This window comes from Carcharodon carcharias, chromosome 10, assembly GCF_017639515.1.
Source record: "Carcharodon carcharias isolate sCarCar2 chromosome 10, sCarCar2.pri, whole genome shotgun sequence".
Classification (NCBI taxonomy): Eukaryota; Metazoa; Chordata; class Chondrichthyes; order Lamniformes; family Lamnidae; genus Carcharodon; species Carcharodon carcharias.
In genome coordinates, this window is record NC_054476.1 from 62,599,322 (window position 1) to 62,625,454 (window position 26,133).

The 26,133-nt window shown below is 43.5% G+C and overlaps 1 protein-coding gene across 1 annotated transcript in view; it reads left to right on the forward strand.

The window, feature by feature from the left end:
- The first annotated feature begins 8,764 nt into the window (after nucleotides 1–8,764).
- Nucleotides 8,765–26,133, forward strand: part of LOC121282838 (sodium/hydrogen exchanger 10-like) — a 395,537-nt gene continuing 378,168 nt past the window's right edge. The window contains exons 1-3 of the mRNA XM_041196650.1: nucleotides 8,765–8,838; nucleotides 10,237–10,432; nucleotides 24,720–24,848. Of these exons, the coding sequence (XP_041052584.1) occupies nucleotides 8,765–8,838; nucleotides 10,237–10,432; nucleotides 24,720–24,848 (399 nt within the window). The remainder of the gene's footprint in view (nucleotides 8,839–10,236; nucleotides 10,433–24,719; nucleotides 24,849–26,133) is intronic.

A 26,133-nucleotide genomic window follows, 5' to 3' on the forward strand; every position in this document is an offset into this window, starting at 1 on the left:
TATGGAATCCCCCATCACTATTTCCCTTCCATTCTTCTTCCTCCCCCCACCTCTATACAGCTGAGCTGCACATGGTACCACAGGCTTGGCTCTGGCTGCACTCCCCTGAGGAACCATCGCCCTTATCAGCATCCAAAATGGAAATCCGATTAGCAAGCAGGATAGACTCAGGGGACTCCTGCACTACCTGCCTGGTTTTCTTAGGCTGCCTGGCGGTCACACATTCCCTCTGGCTGTATACTTCTGACCTGCGGTGTGACCACCATCCTACACGTGCTATCCACGTAGTCCTCTGCATCGCGGATTCACAGCAGTGACTCCAGTTGCTGCTCAAGTTCTGAAACCTGGAGCTCAACCTTGTGCAGCTGGTGACACTTCCTACAGATGTGTTTGTCTGTGACACATGGTGCGACCAAAATTTCACACATACCATAGGATGTACTCTCCACTTGGCCGAGCTGACCTGCCCTTCCGTAACTCTAAAAACTATTTATTACACTTAGTGTAAGTAGAATGAGTAGAATAAATTACCAGTAACTTAACTTTACTATACTTATGCTAACTTTTTCTTACTTTGGCTTACTTTATTTTACTTTGACTTGATTTAACTTTACTTCCCTATTGCTAGAGTTCCTTACTTAAATCCAAGTAGCTACTTCTTTATGAATTATATGTTTTTCTCGTTTTAAGCTATTTAAACACACTCCCTAACAGTAGCTTCTCACCAACCAATGAACTTAGTTTTCCTGTGATGTCATTCTTGGATATTTTTCAAACTCAGCCTACTGCCTGAGTGGAGGTGTCCCTCACAAGTCCGGCTGTCTCTTCTCCTGGAAGGCTCATGCCATTATAAATTTAGTCTTTGAGGAGGTTTTTAGATTCTGGTACAGCGTCTCAACTCTACAACTGGAGGTTCTTCCATTGCATCAACTTGAACAGGAACTGCAGCTTCAGGGACATCCCTAGACAATGGCAGTTTAGAATTATTTACTTCAACAAAGACATCCGGTATATCTATTCTTTGTCGATCTGGCACTTCAGGGGTCAAAGTTTTGACTTCGATTTCAGGCGAAATAACTGGTTGTTGGAGGGTTTCTCGACTTCTGAGATGATCCACATGTTTCCTAACGATCTTGTTTTCCACTTCTACTTGATAAGGTTAAGATCCTGTTTTAGCGATGATTGTACCAGGAACCTATCTCAGTTGAGTTGCAAAATTTTCTACAAAACCTTTCCCTCCCACTGTAACCTCTCAATCTTTACTGTGAAGGATATAATTCACTTTCTGACTACTGTGGTTTATCTCCACCTTCCCCTCTAAATTAGGGAATACTAGACTCAATCCTGTACGACATCAGCGCTTCATTAATAATTCTGAAGGTGTTAAACCAGTGGTTGCATGAGGCGTTGTGTGAAAGCTAAACAAGAATCTTGAAATTCGCATTTCCAATGTTCCCACTGGTAGTTTCTTCATGTCTGTTTTAAAGGTTTGTGCTGCTCTTTCTGCTAACCCATTGGATGAGAGAGGTGCTGTTCTGCCATGTTTAATCTCGTTTAAGTTCACAAATCTTTGAAGTACAGTGCTACTGAAAGCAGTACCATTGTCTGACACTACTTTAGGTAAACCATGAACACTGAAACTCTGGTGCAATTTTTCAGTGGTTACAGATGAAGTAGGTGATCTCATTTCAACCAAGTCCAGCCATTTGGAATGTGTGTTGATAATCACAAGAAAGATTGTACCAGGCCACTCCCATTGGCTTGGTTTTTGCACAGGGACTTTGCAGTGGAGTTGAAATGGGCAACTTCTACTGCTGTTGCTTGCACGGCGACAGTATCACTGTCTATACCTGGCCACCAGATATAACTTCGTGTGAGTATCTTCATTTTTGAAATATCAGGATGCGCACTATGGAGTTCTTCCAAAAATGGTTCTCTTCCTTGCAAAGGAACCATTCCTTTCTCTCCATAATGAGATACCATCTTGGCAACTTAATTCAGATCTATGTACAAAGAACCGTTTTAGTTCTTCAGGGACTTGTGTATTTGACCATTCTTCTAATATTTGTTCACAGACTCTTGCTAAAATTGGATCCCCATTTGTCCAATTCTTTATCTGTCTTGTGCAGACTGGTGAGGAGTCCACGAAATTCAACACAAGTACTACCTCTTGGGATACTGGTATGTGTGTAATACTATCTAGCAAATGGAGACGACTGAGGGTGTCTGCATCTGCTCCATGCACACCTGGACGGTGCATATACTCATATGCCGACAAAATTAAAGCCCATCTTTGAATTCGAGCAGAGGCTATTGGTGGCATTGCCTTATCTTTGCTAAGCAAACCTAACACTAGTTTGTGATCTGACACTATGGTGAAGTGTTGATTGCAAATATTGATAGAAAGTTCTTACTCCAAATACAATGGATAAACCGAGGTTTTCCACCCACAGTGGTTGACAGGGCCCTCAGCAGTGTCCGGCCCACCTCCCATACATCCACCCTCACACCTCCCTCTCCCTCCCAGAAACATGATAGGGTCCCCCTTGTCCTCACTTATCACCCCACCAGCCTCCGCATTCAAAGGATCATCCTCCACCAACTCCAGCATGATGCCACCACCAAACACATCTTCCCTTCACCTCCCCCGGCGGCATTCCGCAGGGATCGTTCCCTCCGGGATACCCTGGTCCACTCCTCCATCACCCCCTGCATCTCAACCCCCTCCCACGGCACCTTCACATGCAACCGCAGAAGGTGCAACTCCTGCCCCTTCAGTTCCCCTCTCCTCACCGTCCAAGGGCCCAAACACTCCTTTCAAGTGAAGTAGCATTTCACTTGCACTTTCCTCAGTTTAGTCGACTGCATTTGTTGCTCCCAATGCGGTTTCCTCTACATTGGAGAGACCAAACGCAGACTGGGTGACCACTTTGCAGAACACCTTCAGTCTGTCCGCAAGCATTACCCAGACCTCCCTGTCGCTTGCCATTTCAACACTCCATCCTGCTCCCATGCCCACATGTCCGTCCTTGGCCTGCTGCATTATTCCAGTGAAGCTCAATGCAAACTGGAGGAACAACACCTCATCTTCCGACTAGACACCTTACAGCCTTCTGGACTGAATATTGAGTTCAACAATTATAGATCATGAACTCTCTCCTCCATCCCCACCCCCTTTCCGTTTCTTCCCTATCCTTTTTTTTCCAATAATTTATATAGATTTTTCTTTTCCCACCTATTTCCATTATTTTTAAATGTATTTCCATCCATTGTTTTATCTCTACCTTTTAGCCTTTTTCGATTCCTTCACCCCAGCCCACCCCCACTAGGGCTATCTGTACCTTGCTTGTCCTGCTTTCTACCCTTAATTAGCACATTCCTTAGATAATAGCACCACTTTCAATACCTCTTTGTCCTTTTGTCTGTGACATCTTTTGGTTATCTCCACCTATCACTGGTTCTACTTTGTTCCTCCCGCCCCCACAGCTTATATTTCACCTCTCTTCTATTTTTACTTCCGTTGAAGGGTCATTCGGACTTGAAATGTTAACTGTGTTCCTCTGCGCAGATGCTGCCAGACTTGCTGAGTTTTTCGAGGTATTTTTGTTTTTGTTTTGGATTTCCAGCATCCGCAGTTTTTTGCTTTTATCTTGGTGTTTAATTGACTGCCACATCTCTTCAAGGAATGCCTACCTTGAAGAAGTATTGCTCTTCTCTCCGACAGGATTACCGTATCTCTCTTTTTCCTTGTTCACCTTCATTGCTTTCTATTTCTGTCCTGGTGTTTGACAAGGTGTTTACTAAAACCTGATTTCACAGCCATATTTCTTTCCTCAGTGACTGTCTCCGTCGCCGACTTACCCTACGTGGATTTCAACTGAAGTTCCATCCCTTATGTTTCGAACCCACCCAGGATTACAGGTATCTCCGGGACATACAACGCTCCTCGGACTGCTGTTCTCATCGCATTCTGAGATCCACACTCAGTGCCATGTGCCGTCATATGAACACAATCGACCTCTCCCTCCAGCAGCACCGCCGCACCCTTTTTCGAAGCTGCGCGTGCCCCCGGTTTCGTTTTATTCTTCATCTCATCCGACGTCACAACAAGAAACTTTGTCTCTTTCTTTCAGTACAAAGGAATGCAAGCTCCAACAACTCATTGACACCAACACCCATCCAGGACCCTCCACCCCTGCCTGTCCCTCTGTCCCCATCCCGTCTTCCAATCCTAGTCCCTGCTGTATATTCACCATACTCCCTGACCTTCCCCTCTCCGACGCTGAACATTCAGTGCTCAGCAAAGGACTTAGTTTCATACCCTTACGCCCTCATCTCAATGAATTTTGGGCTCGGCACGATGCTGAACTCTTCTTCCGCCGCCTTCGTCTCCGTGCTCACTTCTTTGAGCAAGAGTCCTCTCCCCGTTCAACGGATCCTTTTACCCACCACCAATATTCTCCCTCCACCTGAACCCCTCCTTCTGAATTCTTACCTTCTCTTGATCTTTTCATTGAGAACAGTCAGCGTGATATTAGTCGTCTCAATTTCTCTGCTCTTCTCACCCACTCTAACCTGTCTCTCTCTGAACTTGCTGCACGCTGTTCTCTCAGGTCCAACCCTGACATTGTCATCAAACCCGCTGACAAGGGTGGTGCTGTTGTTGTCTGGCGCACTGACCTCTACCTCGCAGAGGCTGAGCGTCAACTCGCAGACACTTCCTTCTACCTCCCCCTGGACCATGACTCCACCACTGAACATCAAGCCATTGTTTCCAAGACCGTTACAGACCTCATCTCCTCTGGAGATCTTCCTTCCACAGCATCCAACCTCATAGTCTCCCAACCTCGGACGGCCTGCTTCTATCTCCTACCCAAAATCCACAAACAGGACTGTCCCGGCAGACCGATCGTGTCAGCCTGCTCCTGTCCCACGGAACTCATTTCTTGCTATCTTGACTCCATTCTCACTCCCCTTGTCCATTCCCTTTCCACCTACATCCGTGATTCCTCTGACACCCTACATCATATCAAAAATTTCCAGTTCTCTGGCCCCAACCACCTCCTCTTTACCATGGACATCCACTCCCTCTACACCTCCATCCCTCACTGGGATGGTCTGATGGCTCGCCGCTTCTTCCTCAAACAGAGGCCCGAACAATTTCTCCTTAAACTCCTCTCACTTCCTCCAAATAAAAAGTGTGGCTATGGGTACCCGCATGGGCCCCAGCTATGCCTGTCTCTTTATGGGGTATGTGGAACATTCCTTGTTCCAGTCCTACTCCGACCCCCTCCCACAACTCTTTCTCCTGTACATCGGTGATTACTTCGGTGCTGCTTCATGCTCTCGTCTGGACCTGGAAAAATTTATTAATTTTGCTTCCAATTTCCACCCCTCCATCATTTTCACATGGTCCATCTCTGACACTTCCCTTCCCTTCCTTGACCTCTCTGTCTCAATTTCTGGTGATAGACTGTCCACCAATATCCATTATCAGCCTCCCAACTCCCACAGCTACCTCGACCACAGCTCCTCACACCCCGCTTCCTGTTAGGACTCCATCCCATTCTCTCAGTTCCTTCACCTCCGTCGCATTTGTTCTGCTGATGCCACTTTCAAAAACAGTTCCTCTGATATGTCCTCCTTCTTCCTTAACTGAGGTTTTCTACCCACAGTGGTTGATAGGGCCCTTAACCGTGTCCGGCCCATCTCCCGCGCATCCGCCCTCACACCTTTCTCTTCCTCCCAGAAACATGATAGGGTCCCCCTTGCCCTCACTTATCACTCCACCAGCCTCCGCATTCAAAGGATCATCCTCCGCCATTTCCGCCAACTCCAGCATAATGCCACCACCAAACACATCTTCCCATCACTCCTCCAGCGGCATTCCGCAGGGATCATTCCCTCCGGGACACTCCGGTCCACTCCTCCATCACCCCCTACACCTCAACCCCCTCCCACGGCACCCATGCAACCGCAGAAGGTGCAACTCCTGCCCCTTCAGCTCCGCTCTCCTCACTGTCTAAGGGCCCAAACACTCCTTTCAAGTGAAGCAGCATTTCACTTGCACTTCCCTCAATTTAGTCTTCGTTGCACCCAATGCGATTTCCTCTACATTGGAGAGACCAAACACAGACTGGGTGACCGCTTTGCAGAACACCTTCGGTCTGTCCGCAAGCATTATCCAGACCTCCCTGTCGCTTGCCATTTCAACACTCCACTCTGCTCTCATGCCCACATGTCTGTCCTTGGCCTGCTGCATTGTTCCAGTGAAGCTCAATGCAAACTGGAGGAACAGCACCTCATCTTCCGACTAGGCACTTTACAGCCTTCTGGACTGAATATTGTGTTCAACAATTTTAGATCATGAACTGTCTCCTCTATCCCCACCCCCTTTCCAATCCCCCCCTTTTTTTTCCAATAATTTACGTAGATTTTTCTTTTCCCACCTATTTCCATTATTTTTAAATGTATATCCATCCTTTGTTTCATCTCTACCTTTTAGCCTTTTTTGATTCCTTCACCCCAGCCCACCCCCACTAGGGCTATCTGTACCTTGTTTGTCCTGCTTTCTACCCTTAATTAGCACATTCCTTAGATAATAGCACCACCTTCAACACCTCTTTGTCCTTTTGTCTGTGACATCTTTTGGTTATCTCCACCTATCACTGGCCATCTATCCAGCTCTGCTTGTCCCCCCCCTCCCCTTAAACCAGCTTATATTTCACCTCTCTTCTATTTTTACTTAGTTCTGTTGAAGGGTCATTTAGACTCGAAACGTTAACTGTGTTCCTCTGCGCAGATGCTGCCAGACTTGCTGAGTTTTTCCAGGTATTTTTGTTTCTGTTTTGGATTTCCAGCATCCACAGTTTTTTGCTTTTATCTTTTTATTACAATGGATAAGCCCTCTTTTTCAATTCCTGAGTAACGTTTTTCGGCTGCAGAAAGGGTTCTGGATTCATATCCAATCAATCTTTCAGATCCATCCTCTATGTTGTTTTACAATACTGCTCCCAATCTGTAGGGAACTGCATCATAAGCGAGTATCAATTCCTTAGATGGGCCATAGTGCACTAGCAGAATGTAAAAGTTAACTGTTGTGAAAGCTTCTTATTGCTGTGCCTTTGAGGACCATCTGTGGTTCTTCTTCAGTAATAAGTGTAAAGGGGCTAGCTAATGCTGTAGATAGATTAGGCAAAAAGTTTACTATGCTGAAAAAAGACTTGAGCTCTGTGACGTTGGTATGAGAGGGCCTTTCCCTGGTTGTCCAGACTTTCTCCTCTAATGGATGCAACCCTTGGTCATCCACTCGCTGACCCAGCTATGTAACTTCCTTTGCTTGGAAAGTGCACTTTTTTTGAACAAATGCCAGCCTCCAAAAATTTCTTCAGAACCTCTTCCAGGGTTGCCACATGTCTGCCTCTGTGGATCGTGTGATTAGAACCTCGTCCTAATCTTAATGTGTTGTCCAGCTCGAGCTGTTGTTACACATGACTCGTGGCCAGTTTAGTGTAGGATTTTCCTCCTGCACATTTAGCATACAGATCTTCAATCTTTGGGATTAGGTATTTGTCTAATTTCGCAGCCTTGTTTACTGCTAATTTGTAATCTCTGCAGATGCAAATGGTTTGGCCTTGTTTTCGCATGGGCAATATGGGTGACACCCGTTCGGAAAATTGCACTGGCTGTATTATTCCTAACTTCTCCAAACGACATAATTCCACTTCTACCTTTTCTTTTAGAGTGTAAGGCACAGTCTCGCCTTAAAAAAACCGGGCTGTTGCTTCAGAGTCCAGGTATATTTTAGTTAGTAGACCATTTAATTTCCCCAATTCACCTTGGAATACTCTGTCATAATTTTTTTTAGCAACCCTGGAATTTCGCATGTCCTGACCTGAAAAATTTCTGACCAGTTTAGCTTGATTTCTTTCAACCAATCACAGCTCAGAAGGCTATGTCCTTCTCCTGTTACAACAATTACTGGCAGCTGAGCTCTCTGTTGCCTGTATGAGACAGGTACAGAGATGATGCTTTTCACCTGTATTGCTTCTCCTGTATATATTTTTAACTGAGCAGCCAAACTCATTGGTTGGATACCTTCTCTGAGATACTTAAAGATGTTCTCCCACCATTGTGGTTGATGTCCCTGTGTCAGCCTCCATGAGCAGAGGCTTTCCATTTACTTGAAGTGTAACGGTGATTGGTTCAGTTTTGCTGGCCTTCAGATTGTGTAGGGAATAAATGTCAGCTTCAGTAACTTTGGACTCCTCTATATTGTGCACTTCATTTAACTTGACCTGATGTCTGAATGGCTACCTTGATCTAGACCCGCACTGTTTATCAACAGTGGTGGCATTCTGCCTCTTTAAATCTATAGACTTCGGGTGCATGATTTGCCCCACAGTGGTAACACTTCAACTTCTGGGTTACTGGTGAGCTGCTTTCAGCATTTATTTTTCTAGCGGTAAGGACTGTGTACCGCTTCACAGTAGCCTCCCTGATCTTTGTGCCATGCCTGGTGACAGGTTCCCACCCTAGTTGCACAATGATGCCATGTTGTACCCTCTGCAAAGCCTGCGAGGCCCTCTCAGCACACTCCATTGCTAGCGCTATCTCCGTGGCGCGCTTCAGGTTCATCTCAACTTCTGCAGGCAAATGGCGCTGAATGGTGTCATCGTTTATGCCACAAACCAAATGATCTCACAATGTGTTGTTTAAATTATCACTGAAGTCACAGTGCTCTGTTAACTGTTTTAACTTTGCAATGTATGTTGCGATTGACTCGTCAGGGGTCCTTATTCGAGAGTTAAACTTGAACCTCTCCATGATCATGGAGGGGTTAGGCTGAAAATGTCTTTGATGAGGTCTATTAGTTCGGTGAAGGATCTGGAATTTGGCTTGTTCAGAGCTGTCGAGCTACAGATTAGGTTATAGGCTTTGCTCCTGCAGACGCTAAGGAGAATTGCCTTCTGTTACTCCCCTGCCATTATTACATTAGCTACAAAGCAGAAACCTAATCGCTCAATGTATTGACTCCAAACCTTGACGAATGAGCTGTATGGGTCAACAAAGAGAGGGATTGCTGGTGAGTATACTTTCTTCCCTTAAATCAAAATACATTTATGAGGCGAGGTGCTGCGTCGGCGCTATTTATCCTTGTCGCCAATTGGAATAAACTTGGAGTGCAGGACTTTCTTGTAAGTAACAGTAAACTTTAATTACAGACTCCAGATGAGGCTATATGCTTGTTCCAAGACCAAGGCTCAAAAGCCCCTAATATTCCCAGTGCTTAGGGCTGATTTGCCTATGCAGTCACATGATCCCATAACAGTACGAAATGGTTTAACTTACAATTAGTTAAGAATAGTTAAGAATGAAATTAAGCCAAGGCAAGTCCCACTCAAAACTGAGTAGTGTTTAAGACTGGGTAAGGTTGGAAAGCTATTATAAGAGGATGGTGTGGTTGATTGTATCAAAGAGAGGTCAGGAAGAATGAATTGGGATAGTGCCCCATGGTCATAGTGATTTTGATTAGGAATGTTTCAGTGCTGTGGCAAGGCTGGAAATCTGATTGGAAAGGTTCAAACATAGAGTTATATGAAAGTAATGTAAGATGGCATCTATGGAATTAAAGACAAAGTGGTGGTTTGGATCTGAAATTGGCTCAGTGACAGGAAACAAAGGGTGGTAGTGGTTGGATTTTTTTCAGACTGATGACATGATTTGCAAAGGTGTTTCTAGAACTGACTAAGGTCTGTTCTGAGTCCGTTACTCTTTTCAGTTTTTATAAACAACCTAGACCAGTTGTCAGCAACCATTTTTATCTGAAGAACCATTTTAAAAAAAAGCCTAAAATGAAAGTTGTTGGCAGCACCAAAATGAAAATTTGACATTTCTAAACCAAATAGTTGGTAAATTGCCAAGTGTCTCTAGTGGAACGTATAATTTGCATATAAAATTATTAAAATATATATATTGAATTTATGTATCAATAAAAAAAATCAAATTCAAAGTAGACCTAACTCTGAATTATCACATCATTTAACTTTGTTTTCTATAGTTTTGTCAGTTTAAAACAAATTTTAATTAAGATATATAGAATTAAGACAATTTTTTCAGTTATTGGTTTTCATGGTACAACAAGGGTTCTAATAGCACTTTCAGAATAATTTATTGTATCTGGTACACTAGAAGCAGTAATATTTGCAACCATAAAACCTGTTTCTCGAACCAAAGGCATTGGCCTGAGTTTTCCATGAAGCGGCAAGAATTGCCGGATTGCTGTTCTGCTCTTACTTTACTGTGTCCCGATCCTCCTGACCTCTTCAGAAATAAGGAGTGGTCTTCCATCAAACTGCTTCCACATAGCGCTGGATCATTGGGAATTGGACAAGCCACGCACCCTTTTTATGGCACTAGCTGCTGCATTCTGGTAAGTGTTCACTAACACACTGAAAAGTTCGGGACATTTAAGCAGCTTTTCAGTGTATGGGTGAGCATGTGGGTGGATGTGCAAGTCGGTAGTGTGGGTGAGGTTAATGGGTAGGGTGGCAGGTGTGGTAAGGCAGGTAGGTGTGCCGGGGGTGGTTGGGTCAGGGGCGACTTGTCAGTTTGGGAGCTAGTCAGTTCGGGTTGCGGGGCGGGGGGGCTGGTTCAGGGCAGGGAGGTGTGTGGTCAGGATGTTTTTTGTTAAAATAATAATTTGTGAAGTGCAGCATAATGGTTAGCCCTTTTATCCCCACTAAAAGTATGGCTCTTATTTTTCTTGATTTAATGCAATACTACTAAGCAAGGTTGGGAGCTGCAAATGAGATGTTAAAGAGCTGCACGTGGCTCCAGAACCGCAGGCTGTAGACTCGAGTCCTCGACTCTGGTGTAAAGAACAGTGTTACACGGTTTGCAGACATTATGAAACTTGACAATGTATTAGAAAGTGATGAGGATAATTATAGGCTTCAGGATGACCAAGACAAGAATCGAAATAGAAACATGGCAGATGGAGTTCACCGTAGAAAAGTTTGAAGTGTTGCACTTTAGAAGGAGGACTAATGTGGAAAGATAGTATACTATAAATTTTATGATTTTATAGTAGAATAAAGGGACCTTGCTGTTCATGTACACAAATTCTTAAAGGTGGCAGGGAGGATTTGGAATACTCTGAAAAAATATTGGAAGCTGATTCTGTAAACAATTTTAAAAGGAAGTTGAACAAGTACTTGAGGATGAGGAACTTGCAGTGCTACAGGCAAAACATGCGGTAGGGGTGGGGAGGCTATTGGTAGTGATGGGATTAAGTGTGACTGATCTTCAAAGTTTCTTTGGAAGGTTTAACAAGAATCACATCTAACACAATGCCAGCTGATTCTGCTGTAAGCATTCTTACCCCTAAATACTTGGCACCAGACAATTGAAATAAGCTGCCTCACGGTTTCACCAGCCACCTCCTATTCCTTTATCCACACTGTGGTGGGATACCCTGACAAAAACAAAGTTGAGAATAATTCTTGAAAAAGTAAGATTGTTCTATTAGCAACAAGATCTAAGACATAAAATTTAGAAAATTCTACATTCCTCTGGTAGGCAGTAATTCATGGAAAGCACAATGGTTTTATTTGATATAAATTTTTTTCCCCTTCTGAAGTAAATTCTTCCAATACATCTTAATATTTAGCATTATTGTTCCAGTAATGAAATGGCTAGAATGATTACAGGACAGGAAATGTTTTATGTGGTTTAGTTTTATAAGTTGGATCTGATTTTAATTTGTTTTTTTAGCTTTTATCTTTATTTTTATTTACTTAGTTCTTGTGTTATGAAAATTGAAAACACACTTGATGGGCTTTATTTTCCAGCTGTGACCAGAACTTTGATAAAGAGAATAAAGCTCCCATACACTGTAATTGTCTGCATTGCTGGTATTTCCTTTGGAGCATTAAGTGTCAGGTATCCACAGGTATGAATCTTAATCTTACTGAAATATTATCTTAAACATAACAAAAGCTAAAGTTTAAAAATAATATACATCATAAACAATCCTGTGCTTTTGTGAATGTCTAGCTGTTGGGTTTTAAAGTCCCTTTGATAATCAGATTGTAAAAACAAATCACATTTCACAACTCACTGTCTCTTGAACTAATGGAACCCAAGACTAAGGAACCAATCACATCCCAGAATTATCATTGCAGATTGATTTCTGATTAGTTTTTCAACAATTATCGTTTACATTACAGATTTTAATTGTTCGAGGGTGTTTGACAAACAGTTGACGAACATTAAACATGACTTAGAAGAGTTCTGGCAGTAACTTTAAGAGTTGGTGAAGACACTTTTTAAGGTGGGGAAAGATGTAGAAAGGTGGAGAATTTTGAGATGAGAATTCTAGCATTGTTTATTGACCATGGAACATTTTACTCTATTAAATGTGCTATGCAAATAAAAATTGTTGTTGAGAAGGTGAGCAGAATTTGGTAAGGAATAACAGACAACAGTTGTTGAAGATTTGGTGTTTAGATATAGTGGAGCTTGAGATTGTTGAAGAGTGCTTTGGAAAATTGTGCCTTGCGATGGCAATGATGTGGATGAGGGTTTTAATAATAGTTCAGAGAGGAAGGTGATGTTAAGGAGATGTAAATAGTCATTATTGATGATGCATAAAATATGGCTCTGGTCAACAGGATAACAAAATGACCAGTCATATTTCAGAAAAACTTTTTTGTAGCTAGCAAATCTTCTGTTGTGTTGCTTGTGGTAAGTCTGTAGATGTGCTGTTCTGTAGCATGAGGAACAGTGTACCATGTAACAAGCTCATTTAAGGTTGCAAATTCTAATTTTTGTTAAGTAAACAAAAGGAAGGCCAACTGAGAGATTGCAAACATTCCCATTCAGGCATTTTGCAGCCCTTGAAGATTTCTTGATTTCAATATACTTTTCTTGAAAACTCAAAATACGCGTTAGATGTACCATTTCGTAATGCTGGTGGTCCCCATAATATAGTTCAGTTAGTTAGACAATATACTGTTTTATAACAGGGCTTGTATACCATGTAATGCATCGTGTAATTTTCAGGCCACTGATTTATGGTGACTGACTATATCAAATTCCATTTTTATACTGTGGTATAGTGAGATTTTTACTGCAACTGTCCATTTTTTTGTGAAAACCATAAGAGTGGCTTTGATTGGTGTTATTCTATACTCCTTTGCCTTTGTATTTAAGTTAAGTCTCCCAGGTTGTGCAGCAGGATGGTATACAAGTTGCAGCAATTGGAGGAAAACCTTTGACAGTACTAGGATGAAGGAGTCTCGTGTTGGCCTGGGTTATGAGGAAAGATCATGTACGCTGGCAATTTATTCTTTGCTATAAACAGAGACATCGTTTTTGTCGAAGCTTTCTGCCTTGCACGCATCAGGACCCACAAGAATACAAATCCAAGGGAGACAACAAATTTATACTGTATGAGAAGAGAGTGCTGATTGGTTGGCAAGTGGAGAATGGAAGAGTCATTGCCATGGAGAATGCACCAGGTGATGGTGAATGACAGTTAACTGCCAAGCAATTCTTAGTGTACTGGAAGCTACTTATATTAATGCCCTTAATTAGGGCCCTTTTCTTTACAGACAGAAAGAATACGTACACATATTATGCCTGTTTCAGCTAGACAAAGTAAGTGACAGCCATTTGCTAGTTCATTCCTCTGAGCAAGCCTTGACCAATCAGAGCCAAGCTGCCAGGTGTAAATTTTAAACAATGCTTGACAGTTAACTGTCAGTCCCCATTAACAGGTGTATTCTCCATGGTAATGCTCCTACCAATCAGAGTCCATTTCTCAACCAATCAGCAGTTCTCATTCCATATAAATTTGTTGTCTCCCTTGGATTTGTGTTCTTGTGAAACATCCTGATGAGTGCAAGACAAAAAGCTTTGACAAAAAAACGCTGTCTTCTTTTCAGCAATACTCAAGTTCTGTACTACTAAATGACAATTTATTCTTTGGCTAAGAGAAAGATGAGGGACATGGTCGATTTAAAGTGTGCTTTGATGGAAATTTTCAACATATCAAAGGAAATAGTTAGGGAGAAACTATTTTCTCCAGTTGGGAAATCCAGGTATAGGAGCAGAGGCTAAAAAATGGAGCTAGACCTTTCAGGAGTAAAATTAGGAAACACTCCTTCATGCAAAGGCAGCAGAAGTTTGGAATTCTCTTCTACAAACAGCAGTTGATGCTAGATCATTTGCTAAATTTATAACCAAGATTGATAGATTTTTGTTAACCACAGGTATTAAGGGATGTGGGACAAAGGCAGGTACATGGAGTTAGTTTGCAGATCAGCCATAATCTTATTGAATGGCAGAATGGGCTCAAGGGGATAAATTCTTATTTATGGCTTATTCCTGTTCCAATGGGGAAAATCTTTAATGTTAAGGATTCAGAAAAAAATCTTCAGTTGACATAGAATTTAAGGATTCAGGGACACACAGTTAAAGTTAATGGAGTCAAAAGAAAATAGGAAATTTTAAGTAATATTGTTCTTAGTAAAATTGAGTGATAAAATTATGCAACAGATTTTTGGTGGGAACAGAAAACCACGGTAGGTTTAAAAAAAAAGTTTGGTTGACTTTCTACTAAGAAAGACTATTTAGAACGGACCAGTGCTCTGCTGCTGCCACCCAAAATGTTACTCGGTTAATAGTATTAGGTACACATCTCCAAAGCGAATACTTCAGCTGTGAACATAACTGCGGTCTGTTGAATAAATAATCCTGCGGACTAGTGTTACGGACAGGAGGTGGGTTTAATTTAAACAGCCCTGATTTCTCCCCTCACCACCCATCCATAAACAGGTGATTTTTGATTTTTTGATTTTCCCCCTTTATATGTGGTGGCATATTTTCTCACCCCCTCAGTTTGGTGTGATCCAATTCTCTATTAATAACCCTACAGCAAACTCTAGCTAGGATGAACTAAAAGGGTTAGCTTACTTTACACAAACTCAAAACACGGGAGGGGTTGTCACTGGGTGCATTCATATAATGAAAGAGGGATAAGGGGAAGAAAGAGGTACAGGGAAAAGACCACAGAGAAGATAAGAATTATTGTTTCCAGCAGAGATGAATTCCACGAAGGGATAGGTACATAGAGATGATTTAGTCTTGTAGGCGCAGGTACAGAAGTTCCAGTAGAAAATAGTGTAGGTGAGGAACCATGTATTCAAAAACCTGGAAAGAGCCTTTTTTCTGCTGCTGTCTACTAGCTGGAAAATGGCAGTCTGCCATTTTTTTCAGCTCCACAAAACAATATTACAGGTTCTAGTAGCTTGTGGGGAAGGGTGGGGGGTTAGGGTGGGGAAGGGTGAGGGGTTAGGGTGGGGGAGCATGTCATGTGATGTGACTCCCACTTCTCCACCTTGGCTTGGACAAAGGATATATACTCCTGGTCTGGATTCTTGAGACGGTTAATGTCTCAAACCATTAATAAGTTCAACAGAGGTTTCTAGGGCCTTCTGCCCTCGCAGACCGATCGTCTCCGTTGCCCAGGGGCCTGGCCTTAGAAATTTAAAGGGCCTTTCTATGATTCATGGGGATTTGATCTCTGCAGTCACTGGGGCATTAGTGCCACTTTAGAGAGAATGAGGTTGCTACTGTTCTGATGGCCAAAAATTCCTTTTGTGTGAGTCATAGCCAGTCATGGCTTCAGTTAGTTTAAAGCCTTTATTCAGTTTTAAGAAAAATAATTTTATAGATTAGCCAGGATGATGTATATATGTATGTTATAAAAATATAGAGTGCAGTCTTAGCCCCCTGACACTAGACTAAACTCCAGAGTTTTCTGACAGTTTATGAGGGGAGAAGTACAGTTGCACAAATGGACCATCTATTTGGAGATGCTTGGAGTTACCTTCAACAGGGCTATCTGGAGGTAATCGTCAGTCCTCCATTCTAGAACAATTGGAATGATGCTTCAGGTTTGGGGAAGCTGGACATTAATCTGGACAACCTGTCAATCCCACTGGCAGGGCAGATGCCTCAATGCCTTTCCATAATTTCCCTAATCATAGCTTGGATCCATCACAAGATTTGGGTGGAGAACATAAAGGTCATCCTGGGTGTCATGAGTCTGAGCACTAGTTGACACATTTTGATTCCCTACAGTAGCCTGACATTGATGAACAGTTCAACCAGTCATAGTAGGTGTCATAAACCCTGTTTAATAGCATGGCTGTTGAAGGGGCAGATTTAGTACAGTTGAAATTTCAACCATTGGTAATTTTTTTGTTATTCTTTCATGGGATGTGGGTGTCATTGGCTAGGTCGGCATTTATTGCCCATCCCTAATTACCTTGACAACATTAGTGACAACATTGCTGATCTGAAAAAGGAGTTTTACTCTGAAAGCTGATAATATGATAGTGCCCTGTTGAACTGTTTCTAATTATGTAAACAAATGTTCTTGGGGAAGGGTAAGAAAATACTTGCAAGAAATAAAAACAGAAAATGCCGGAAATACTCAGCAGGCCAGGCATATCAGTGGAGAGTAAAATAGAGTTAAGGGGCTGGATTTTTGTGGTGTTGCGGAGACCCCATGGACCTTTTTGAAAAAAAAAATGGCAGATGTGACCTGGGTCCGGATTCACAGAATCACAAAATTGTTAAAGCGCAGGAAGCCATTTGGCCCATCGTGTCTGCACCAGCTCTCCGTATGAACATTATGACTCAATGCCATTCTCCTGCCTTTTCCCCATATCCCTGCACATTGTTTCTACTTCAATAATCATCTATTGCCCTCTTGAATGCCTCAATTGAACTTGGCTTCACCACACTTCCAGGCAATGCATTCCAGACCCGAATCACTCACTGTGTAAAAAAGTTTTTTCTCACATCCCATTTGCTTCTTTAGCAAAACACTTTAAATCTGTACCCTCTTGTTCTTGATCCTTTTACAAGCAGGAACAGTTTCCCCCTATCTACTCTGTCCAGCCCTCTCATCATACCTGCTGATAGCTGTTCTAATTTTCTTCCAGTTACAATCCACCAAAAAAACTCAATTACATTGCAGAAAAAAGGGACTCTCAGAAATATTGCCACCATGACGCTCTCCATGGCTCACAAAGAGATTTTGTTTATATTGTGAATTCTCATTGTAGATTATCATTTGTTTTTGGAATAATATGGCAAAATAATAACCTGCACAAACCAGCAATTTCATTTATATGACACTAATGTGCAGGTTGTCAGAGCCTTCAAAAGCGTTGGACTCTTTTCACGGAACCAGCAATCCACTGCAGTCTACTACCAGACTTAATCACAGTGCAGAAGAGGCCCTTCGGTCCATTGTGTCTGCAACGACACGTGAGAAACGCCTGGCCTACCCACCTAATCCCATTTACCAGCACTTGGCCCATAACCTTGAATGTTGTGACGTGCCAAGTGCTCATCCAGGTACTTTTTAAAGAATGTGAGGCAACCTGCTTCCACCACCCTCCCAGGCAGTGCATTCCAGACTGTCGCCACTCTCTGGGTAAAAAAAGTTTCTCCTCATATCCCCGCCTAAACCTCCTGCCCCTCACCTTGAACCTATGCCTCCATGTGACTGACCCTTCAACTAAGGGGAACAGCTGCTCCCTATCCACCCTATCCATGCCCCTCATAATCTTGTACACTGAGATCAGGTCGCCCCTCAGTCTTCTCTGCTCCAATGAAAACAACCCAAGTCTATCCAACCTCTCTTCATAACTTAAATGTTTCATCCCAGGCAACATCCTGGTGAATCTCCTCTGCACCCCTTCCAGTGCAATCACATCCTTCCTATACTATGGCAAGCAGGACTGCACACAATACTCCAGCTGTGGCCTCACCAAGGTTCTATACAACTCCAACATGACCTCCCTACTTTTGTAATCTATGCCTCAGTAGATAAAGGCAAGTGTCCCATATGCCTTTCCACCACCACACTAAAATGCCCCTCCACCTTCAGAGATCTATGGACACACACGCCAAGGTCCCTTTGTTCCTCAGAGCTTCCTAGTGTCATGCTGTTCATTGAATACTTTCTTGTCAAATTACCCCTTCCAAAGTGTATCACCTCACACTTTTCAGGGTTAAATCCCATCTGCCACTTATCTGCCCATTTGACCATCCCATCTATATCTTCCTGTAGCCCAAGATACTCAACCTCACTGTTAACCACCCAGCCAATCTTTGTGTCATCCGCAAACTTACTAATCCTACACCCCACATAGTCATCTATGTCATTTATATAAATGACAAATAATAGGGGACCGAGCACAGATCCCTGTGGTACACCACTGGACACTGGCTTCCAGTCACTAAAGCATCCTTCTGTCATCACCCTCTGCCTCCTACAACTAAGCCAATTTTGAATCCACCTTATCAAATTACCCTGTATTCCATGTGCCTCTGCCTTTTTTAAAAGTCTGCCATGTGGGACCTTGTCAAAGGCTTTGCTGAAATCCATATAAACTACATCAATTGCACTACCCTCATCTACACACCTGGTCACCTCCTCAAAAATTCAATCAAATTTGTTAAGCATGACCTCCCTCTGACAAAGCCATGCTGACTATCCCTGATCAAACTTTGCCTGTCCAAGTGGAGATAGATACTCTCCTTCAGAAATTGCTCCAATAGTTTCCCTACCACTGATGTGAGACTCACTGGCCTGTAGTTCCCTGGCTTATCTCTACAGCCCTTCTTAAATAGCAGAACCAAATTAGCTGTTCTCTAGTCCTCTGGCACCTCCCCCATGGCCAGAGAGGAATTAAAAATTTGGGTCAGAGCCCCTGCAATCTCCTCTCTTGCCTCCCTCAGCAGTCTGGGACACAAATCATCTGGACCTGGAGATTTGTCCACTTTTAAGCCTGCCAATACCTCCAATACCTTGTCACTCCCTATATCAATTTGCTTAAGAACCTCACAATCTCTCTCCCCAAGTTCGATACATTCATCCTCATTCTCTTAGGTGAAGATGGATGTGAAGTATTCATTCAACACTCTAGCGATGTCCTCTGGCTCCACCCATAGATTTCCCCCTTGGTCCCTTATGAGCCCTACTCTTTACCTGGTTATCCTCTTCCCATTGATATACTTATAGAATATCTTGGGATTTTCCCTACTTTTACCAGCCAGAGCTTTCTCATATCCCCTCTTTGCTCTCCTAATTGCTTTCTTAAGCTCCACCCTGCAATGTCTGTACACCACTAATGCCTCTGCTGATTTGCTTCCCTTGTACCTGCTAAAAAGCCTCTCTTTACCTTCTCATCGTAACCTGAATATCTCTGGTCATCCATGGTTCTCTGGCTTGTTACTCCTTCCTATCACCCTAGAGGGAACATGTTGATCCTGTACCCTCCCCCTTTCTTTTTTGAACACCTCCCACTGTCCCTCTGTAGATTTCCCCACAAATAGCTGTTCCCAGTCTACTTTGGCCAGATCCTACCTTATTTTACTAAAATCCACTCTCCCCCAATCCAAAACATTTTTTTGCAACTTGTCAACTTCTTTGTCCATAACAAACTTAAACTGTACCATGTTGTGGTCGCTATCGCTAAAATGCTCGCCCACTATCACCTCAGCCAGCTGTCCAGCTTCATTCCCCAGAATTAGGTCCAGCAATGCAACGTCCCTTGTTGGACCTTCTACTTATTGACCTAAAAAGTTCTCCTGTACACATTTCAAGAAATCCACTCCATCCAAGCCCTTAACAATATGTCTATCTCAATTAATGTTGGGAAAGTTGAAATCACCTAATATAATTACCCTATTGTTATTGTTTTTACACACCTCCACAAATTGTGCACATACTTGCTCCTCAATTTCCCGCTGACTATCTGGGGGTCTATAATAAAGACCTAATAATGTGATTGCCCCTTTTTTATTCCTAAGCTCTACCCACAAAGCTTCATTCGATGCCCCCTGCAAGATATCATCTCTCCTTACTGCAGTAACTGTGACTCTTTAACTAATAATGCAACGCCTCCTCCTCTTTTACACCCTCCCCATCTCGCCTGAAGATCCTATATCCCAGGATGTTGAGCTGCCAATCCTGCCCTTCCCTGAACCACATCTCAGTGATGGCTACTATATCACAATTCCACATGTCAGTCCTCATCCTTAACTCATCCGTTTTACATGTAATACTCCTGGCATTAAAGTAGAGGCCATCCAGCCTTGCCTTACTCCCTTGAAGCTTATCGCAGCTGTACTCCCTCTGACTTGATTGTTTTACTGTATTATGATGTGTCCCTATTCTGCTAACATTCTGTGTTAGCCGTATTTAAACTCCTCCCAACAGCACTAGCAAACCCTGCAAGAATGTTAGTCCCACTCTGGTTCAGATGTAGACTGTCCCGCTTGTAGAGGTCCCACCTTCCCCAGAAACGGTCCCAGTGATCCAGGAATCTAAAACCCTCCCACCTGCACCAACTCTTAAGCCACGTATTCATCTGTGCTATTCTCCTATTTCTGAGCTCGCTAGCACGTGGCACTGGGAGTAATCCAGAGATTACAACCCGAGAGGTCTTGCTTTTTAGTCTACGGTCTAACTCCCTGAATTCTTGATGCAAGACCTCATCCCTCTTTCTACCTATATCACTGGTACCAACATGTACCATGACCTCTGCCTTATCACCCTCCCCCTTTAGGATGCCCTGTAGCTGTTCAGTAACATCCCGGACCCTGGCACCAGGGAGGCAACATACCATCCCGGAATCACGTTGATGGCCACAGTAGCGCCTATCTGTTCCCCTGACTATAAAATCCCCTATTACTATTGCTCTTCCTCCCTTCCTCCCCTCCTGTACAGACAGGCTGCTTGTGTATGCCATGGAACATCAAGGGGCGATGGTTGGATTTTCTCTTGTTGGAGATGGTCATTGCCTGACACTTGTGTGGTGTGAATGTTAATTGCCACTAGTCAGCCCAAAGCTGGATTTGGACATGGACTGCTTCAGTATTTGAGGAGTCACGAATGGTACTGAACATTGTGCAATCATCAGCGAACATCCCCACTTCTGACCTTATGATGGAAGGAAGATCATAGATGAAGCAGCTGAAGATGGTTGGGCTGAGGACACAACTCTGAGGAACTCTTGCAGTGATGTCCTGGAGCTGAGATGAGCGACCTCCAACAACCACAGCCATCTTCCTTTGTGCTCGGTATGACTCCAACCAGCGGAGAGTTTCCCCCCTGATTCCCATTGACTCCAGTTTTGCTAGGGCTCCTTGATGCCACACTCTGTCGACTGCTGCCTTGATGTCAAGGGCAGTCACTCTCACCTCACATCAGGGATTCAGCTCTTTTGTTCATGTTTGAACTAAGGTTGTAATGAGGTCAGGAGCTGAGTGGCCCTGACGGAACCCAAACTAGATGTCAGTGAGTAGTATATTGCTAAGCAAGTGCCACTTGATAGCACTGTTGATGACCCCTTTCATTAGTTTACTGATGATTGAGAGTAGGCTGATGGGGCAGTAATTGGCCAGGTTGGATTTATCTTGCTTTTTGTCTACAGGACATACCTGGGCAATTTTCCACGTAGCCGGGTAGATGCCAGTGTTGTAGCTGTACAGGAACAGCTTGGTTAGGGGTGCGGCAAGTTCTGGAGCACAAGCCTTCAGTACTATTGCCGGAATATTGTCAGGCCCCATAGCCTTTGTAGTATCCAGTGCCTTGAGCTGTCTCTTGATATCATGGAGAGTGAATCGAATTGGATGAAGACTGGCATCTGTGATGCTGGGGGGCCTCCAGAGGAGGCCGAGTTGGATCATCCACTCGGCACTTCTGGCTGAAGATTGTAGCAAATGCTTCAGCCTTATCTTTTGCACTGGTGTGCCGGCTCCTCCATCATTGAGGATGGGGATATTTGTGGAGCCTCCTCCACCAGTGAGTTGTTTAATTATCCACCACCATTCATGACTGGATGTGGCAGGACTGCAGCGCTTAGATCTGATACGTTGGCTGTGAGATGTCTTAGCCCTGTCTATCACTTGCTGTGTATGCTGTTTGGCATGCAAGTAGCCCTGTGTTATAGCTTCACTAATTTTTAGGCATACCTGGTACTGCTCCTGACATGCCCTCCTGAACTCTTCATTGAATGAGGATTGATCCCCTGGCTTAATGGTAATGGTAGAGTGGGGGATATGCCAGGCCATGAGGTAACAGGTTGTGTTCGAGTACAGTTCTGCTGTTGCTGACCCACAGCGCCTCATGGATGCCCAGTTTTGAGTTACTAGATCTGTTCAAATTTAGCATGGCAATGGAGGGTATTCTCAATGTGAAGGCAGGACTTCATCTCCACAACAACTGTGGGATGGTCACTCCTACCAATGCTGTCATGGACACATGCATCTGCAGCAGGCAGGATGGTGAGGATGAAGTCAAGCATCTTTTTTCCCTCTTATTGGTCCCTCACCACCTACCGCAGACCCAGTCTAGCAGCTATGTCCTTTAGGACTCTGCCAGCTCGGTCAGTAGTGGTGCTACCGAGCCACTCTTGGTGATGGACGTTAAAGCCTCCCACCCAGAGTACGTTCTGTGCCCTGGTTACCCTCATTGCTTCCTCCAAGTGGAGTTCAACATGGAAGAGCGCTGATTCATCAGCTGAGAGAGGACAGTATGTGGTAATCAGCAGGAGGTTTCCTTGCCTATGTTTGACCTGATGCCACAAGAATTCATGGTGCCCGGAGTCAATGTTGAAATTCCCAGGGCAACTCCCTCCTGACTGTATACCACTGTGCCACCACCTCTGCTGGGTCTGTCCTGCTGATGGGACAGGTCATACTCAGGGATAGAGATGGTGGCGTCTGGGACATTATCTGTAAGGTATGATTCCGTGAGGATGACTATGTCAGGCTGTTGCTTGACTAGTCTGTGCGACAACTCTCCCAATTTTGGCACTAGCCCCCCAGATGTTAATAAGGAGGACTTAGCATGGTCGACAGGGCTGAGACTGCCACTGTCATTTCTGGTGCCTAGGTTGATCCGGTGCCTAGTGGTCCATTTGGTTTCATTCCTTTTTTGTGCCTTTGTAGTGGTTTGTTGCAACTGAGTGGCTTGCTAGGCTATTTCCTAGTCAACCACATTGCTGTGGGTCTGGAGTCACATGTAGACCAAAAAAGAAACGACAGATTTCCTTCCCTAAAGGAACTAATGAACCAGGTGGGTTTTTAACAATAATCAACAATGGTTCCATGGTCTAGACTTTTAATTCTAGATTTTTATTGAATTCACATTCCACCATCTGCCATGGCAAGGTTCGAACCTGGGTCTCCAGAGTTCTAGTCCAGCGACAATGCCACTATGCCATCGCCTCCCCATGAATGTGAAGGGATTGGGTGAAAACAGAAGCTTTGATTCCTGTCAGGAAGATATAATTTTCATAATGTTATCCCACTTCCTTTTCCAACATATCCCATTTTAACAGTTAGGAAAAGGGGATGGGTGTGAAGCGCACAGATACAAATGACCAATTGGCTGGGCTATTTAAACTCAGTGCACAGGATGAGCAGACCTGATTTTCACTCCAAGAATGACCTCAACCTCAGTATGTTCCATGACCTTAGGGTGGAGATGTAAATGCTCTTGAAGAATGGTTAAGGTATATAGAATTGTCAAGTTATTTAAATCACTTTCCCTTTAGAAATGTAAAGAAACTGCCTACCTGTGTCTTTGGGTGTGAAAGAGTCTGTTTTAGCAGTTTCAATATTTGTTTGTTGATATAATCCTCGGTGCCATCATTATAGCATTATGAATGCTTGACTGTTTTCCACAGCCTATCATCACAGTGGGGGCTGTAAGTTCACAGTTTGACAGCTCAAAGAAGTTATTAAAGGATTTGATGTGTTGTAAATATAAATGTTTGTTTTTATAGGGGATTAAGTACTGGAGGGGATTTAAACATATTGAATGGGCTTTCATGAATTGGACTTTATATGTTGTGAAGCCTGTGACAGATATTTAGAACTTCATTTTATTTCATCTCAGCATGGCTTCTGAGGTCTGCCTATGATGGATACTGGGTAATTTGATATGGAGGATGTAAGGGCACATGGATTGGCATTAATTAGTGCTAAGTTGGCAAAGGTCTCTAAGGAGCAATGGGGATGAATGGGGGCCATAAGTTGGCACAGTTGGCATATGGGCCACAAGGGGCCTTTGGAAGGGGTGGGTGTTGGCATGGATGGGGAGTGAGTGGGGGGATGAGGGCTAGAGAGCTGAATATTTAACAAAACAAGTGGGATGAAACTCTAGGGAACTGAGGTGGGCCTTTTAACCTGCCCACCTCGGCAGTCAGCCCCTGTCGCCACCTTTGATCTGCACCTGGGATTGGCAGGCCATCCCCATCCCACACCCGCATCCCTGAAGTGAAAATTATGCCACTCGGCAGTTTTTCCTCGTAACAGGTGCACCGAATCAGGAAATTTCCAAACTCTAGCTACCCACTTTGTGAGGGGAAAATCCGGCCCAACATTTCAACTCTGTGATCTTTCATCAGAAATGTAAATTGCACTAAATGCTGTGTCATATGTGCTGTATACAAGTTGCCATTATTTGTGGTAATATTTCTGCTAATTGGGTGCCTTCTAAACAGCGCTCAAGAATTTATCAGTTCTGTAAAATATTCAGTGGCATTCTTCTATTGAATATATACTTTGACTTTAAAGATTTTAGACCACTGGATGACTTTTCTACATGATTTTTTTTTTAGGTTCGCCAGTACAGTGAGGTTATGGCAAACATCAACCCATTGTTGCTTATTCATGCATTCATGCCAGTATTGATTTTCAGCAGTGCTTTTGAAATTGAATCCCATATATTTCTGAAGTCGCTTTCACAGGTATGTCTTGAGTATACTGTTTATGTTTTACAGCCTCTAATTTGTACTCGTGCAATTTTCTCAGTTCTAAAATTTATTCCTGGAACTAACAGTGTATAAAAATGCAAATATGCATCAATTTTTGGGGATTTGAAATTCTTTTTATCATTCATCGAGAGCAACTACTTTAAATATACTCAACTTTGTATCAACATTTGCAATTTACACAGTATGCACTATTAGCTTTAAACAGCAAAAGCATAGCTTCTGGCTTGGTATGGGGAAAGTCACTTATGATCTCAAGCCAAGCTCTAATGAAGGCCCTATTGTCATCTTCTCAGTTGTGGGTATGAATGGGAGAAGGTAAAATGGGACTCGTGAGTTTGCAGAAGGAAAGAAGACTGTTAAGCAGCAAATGGCAAACAGGAATGTTGCTTGAGGTAGCTGAGAGAGAAGTAAGAAGGGAAAGATGACTAGTGTTTAGCAGGCACAGTGGGAGAGGTAAGAAAATTAAGCAAGGAGAAGTGAGGATGCTTGGGAGAATGCCATTGACACTTGCAGCAAAATGAATTTGCAGCAGAAAATAGTCAATAATCCACTTATTGGGTGAGATGACAAGAGTTGGGAGGCTCAAATCTTGCAAAAATGAAGAGAAAAACGAAATTCCTACAAGACTAAATAAAATTTTGAAATATACTGACCTTAGGAAAAGCTCAAGAAACAGACACATGGGGCAGAATTTTTCTGGGGGCAGGGCCCGCTCGCCGACGTGAAAATGACGCAGGATGATGTTGGGGGGGGGGAGGGGGGAGCCCCCGACGTCATCCCACCCCATTTAAATATTCAGGAAGGCGGGCGGACAGTGTGATCAGCTATCTGTCCACCGACCTGTCAATGCCCAGGAGCCCCAGCGGGCTTCTGAAAAAACATGAAACCTCATCCACTGGCAGGATGAGGTTTCATGTCGGTTTTAAAAAAGTTTAATAAAGTTTTTGTGATTATTTATTAACATGTCCTATCGCGTGTGACATTGTCACATAAGGGTGACATGTTAATAATCTTTTTTATTTTTCTGTTTTTTAAGTTTCAAACACTGTCAACGCTCTCCCTGAGGCAGCACTTAGTCTCAGGGAGATGTGCGCTCTTTCGTGCACATGCGCGAAACAGCGCACTCTGACAGTTGGGGAATCCCTCCCCTCCCCACCCCATACAGGACGCGCAAAGTGCTTCCCGTCGGGTGGCCCGCTGGGCGGGCCTTAATTGGCCCACCCACGTAAAATGGCAGTGGGGCCCGTTTTGGCGGTGA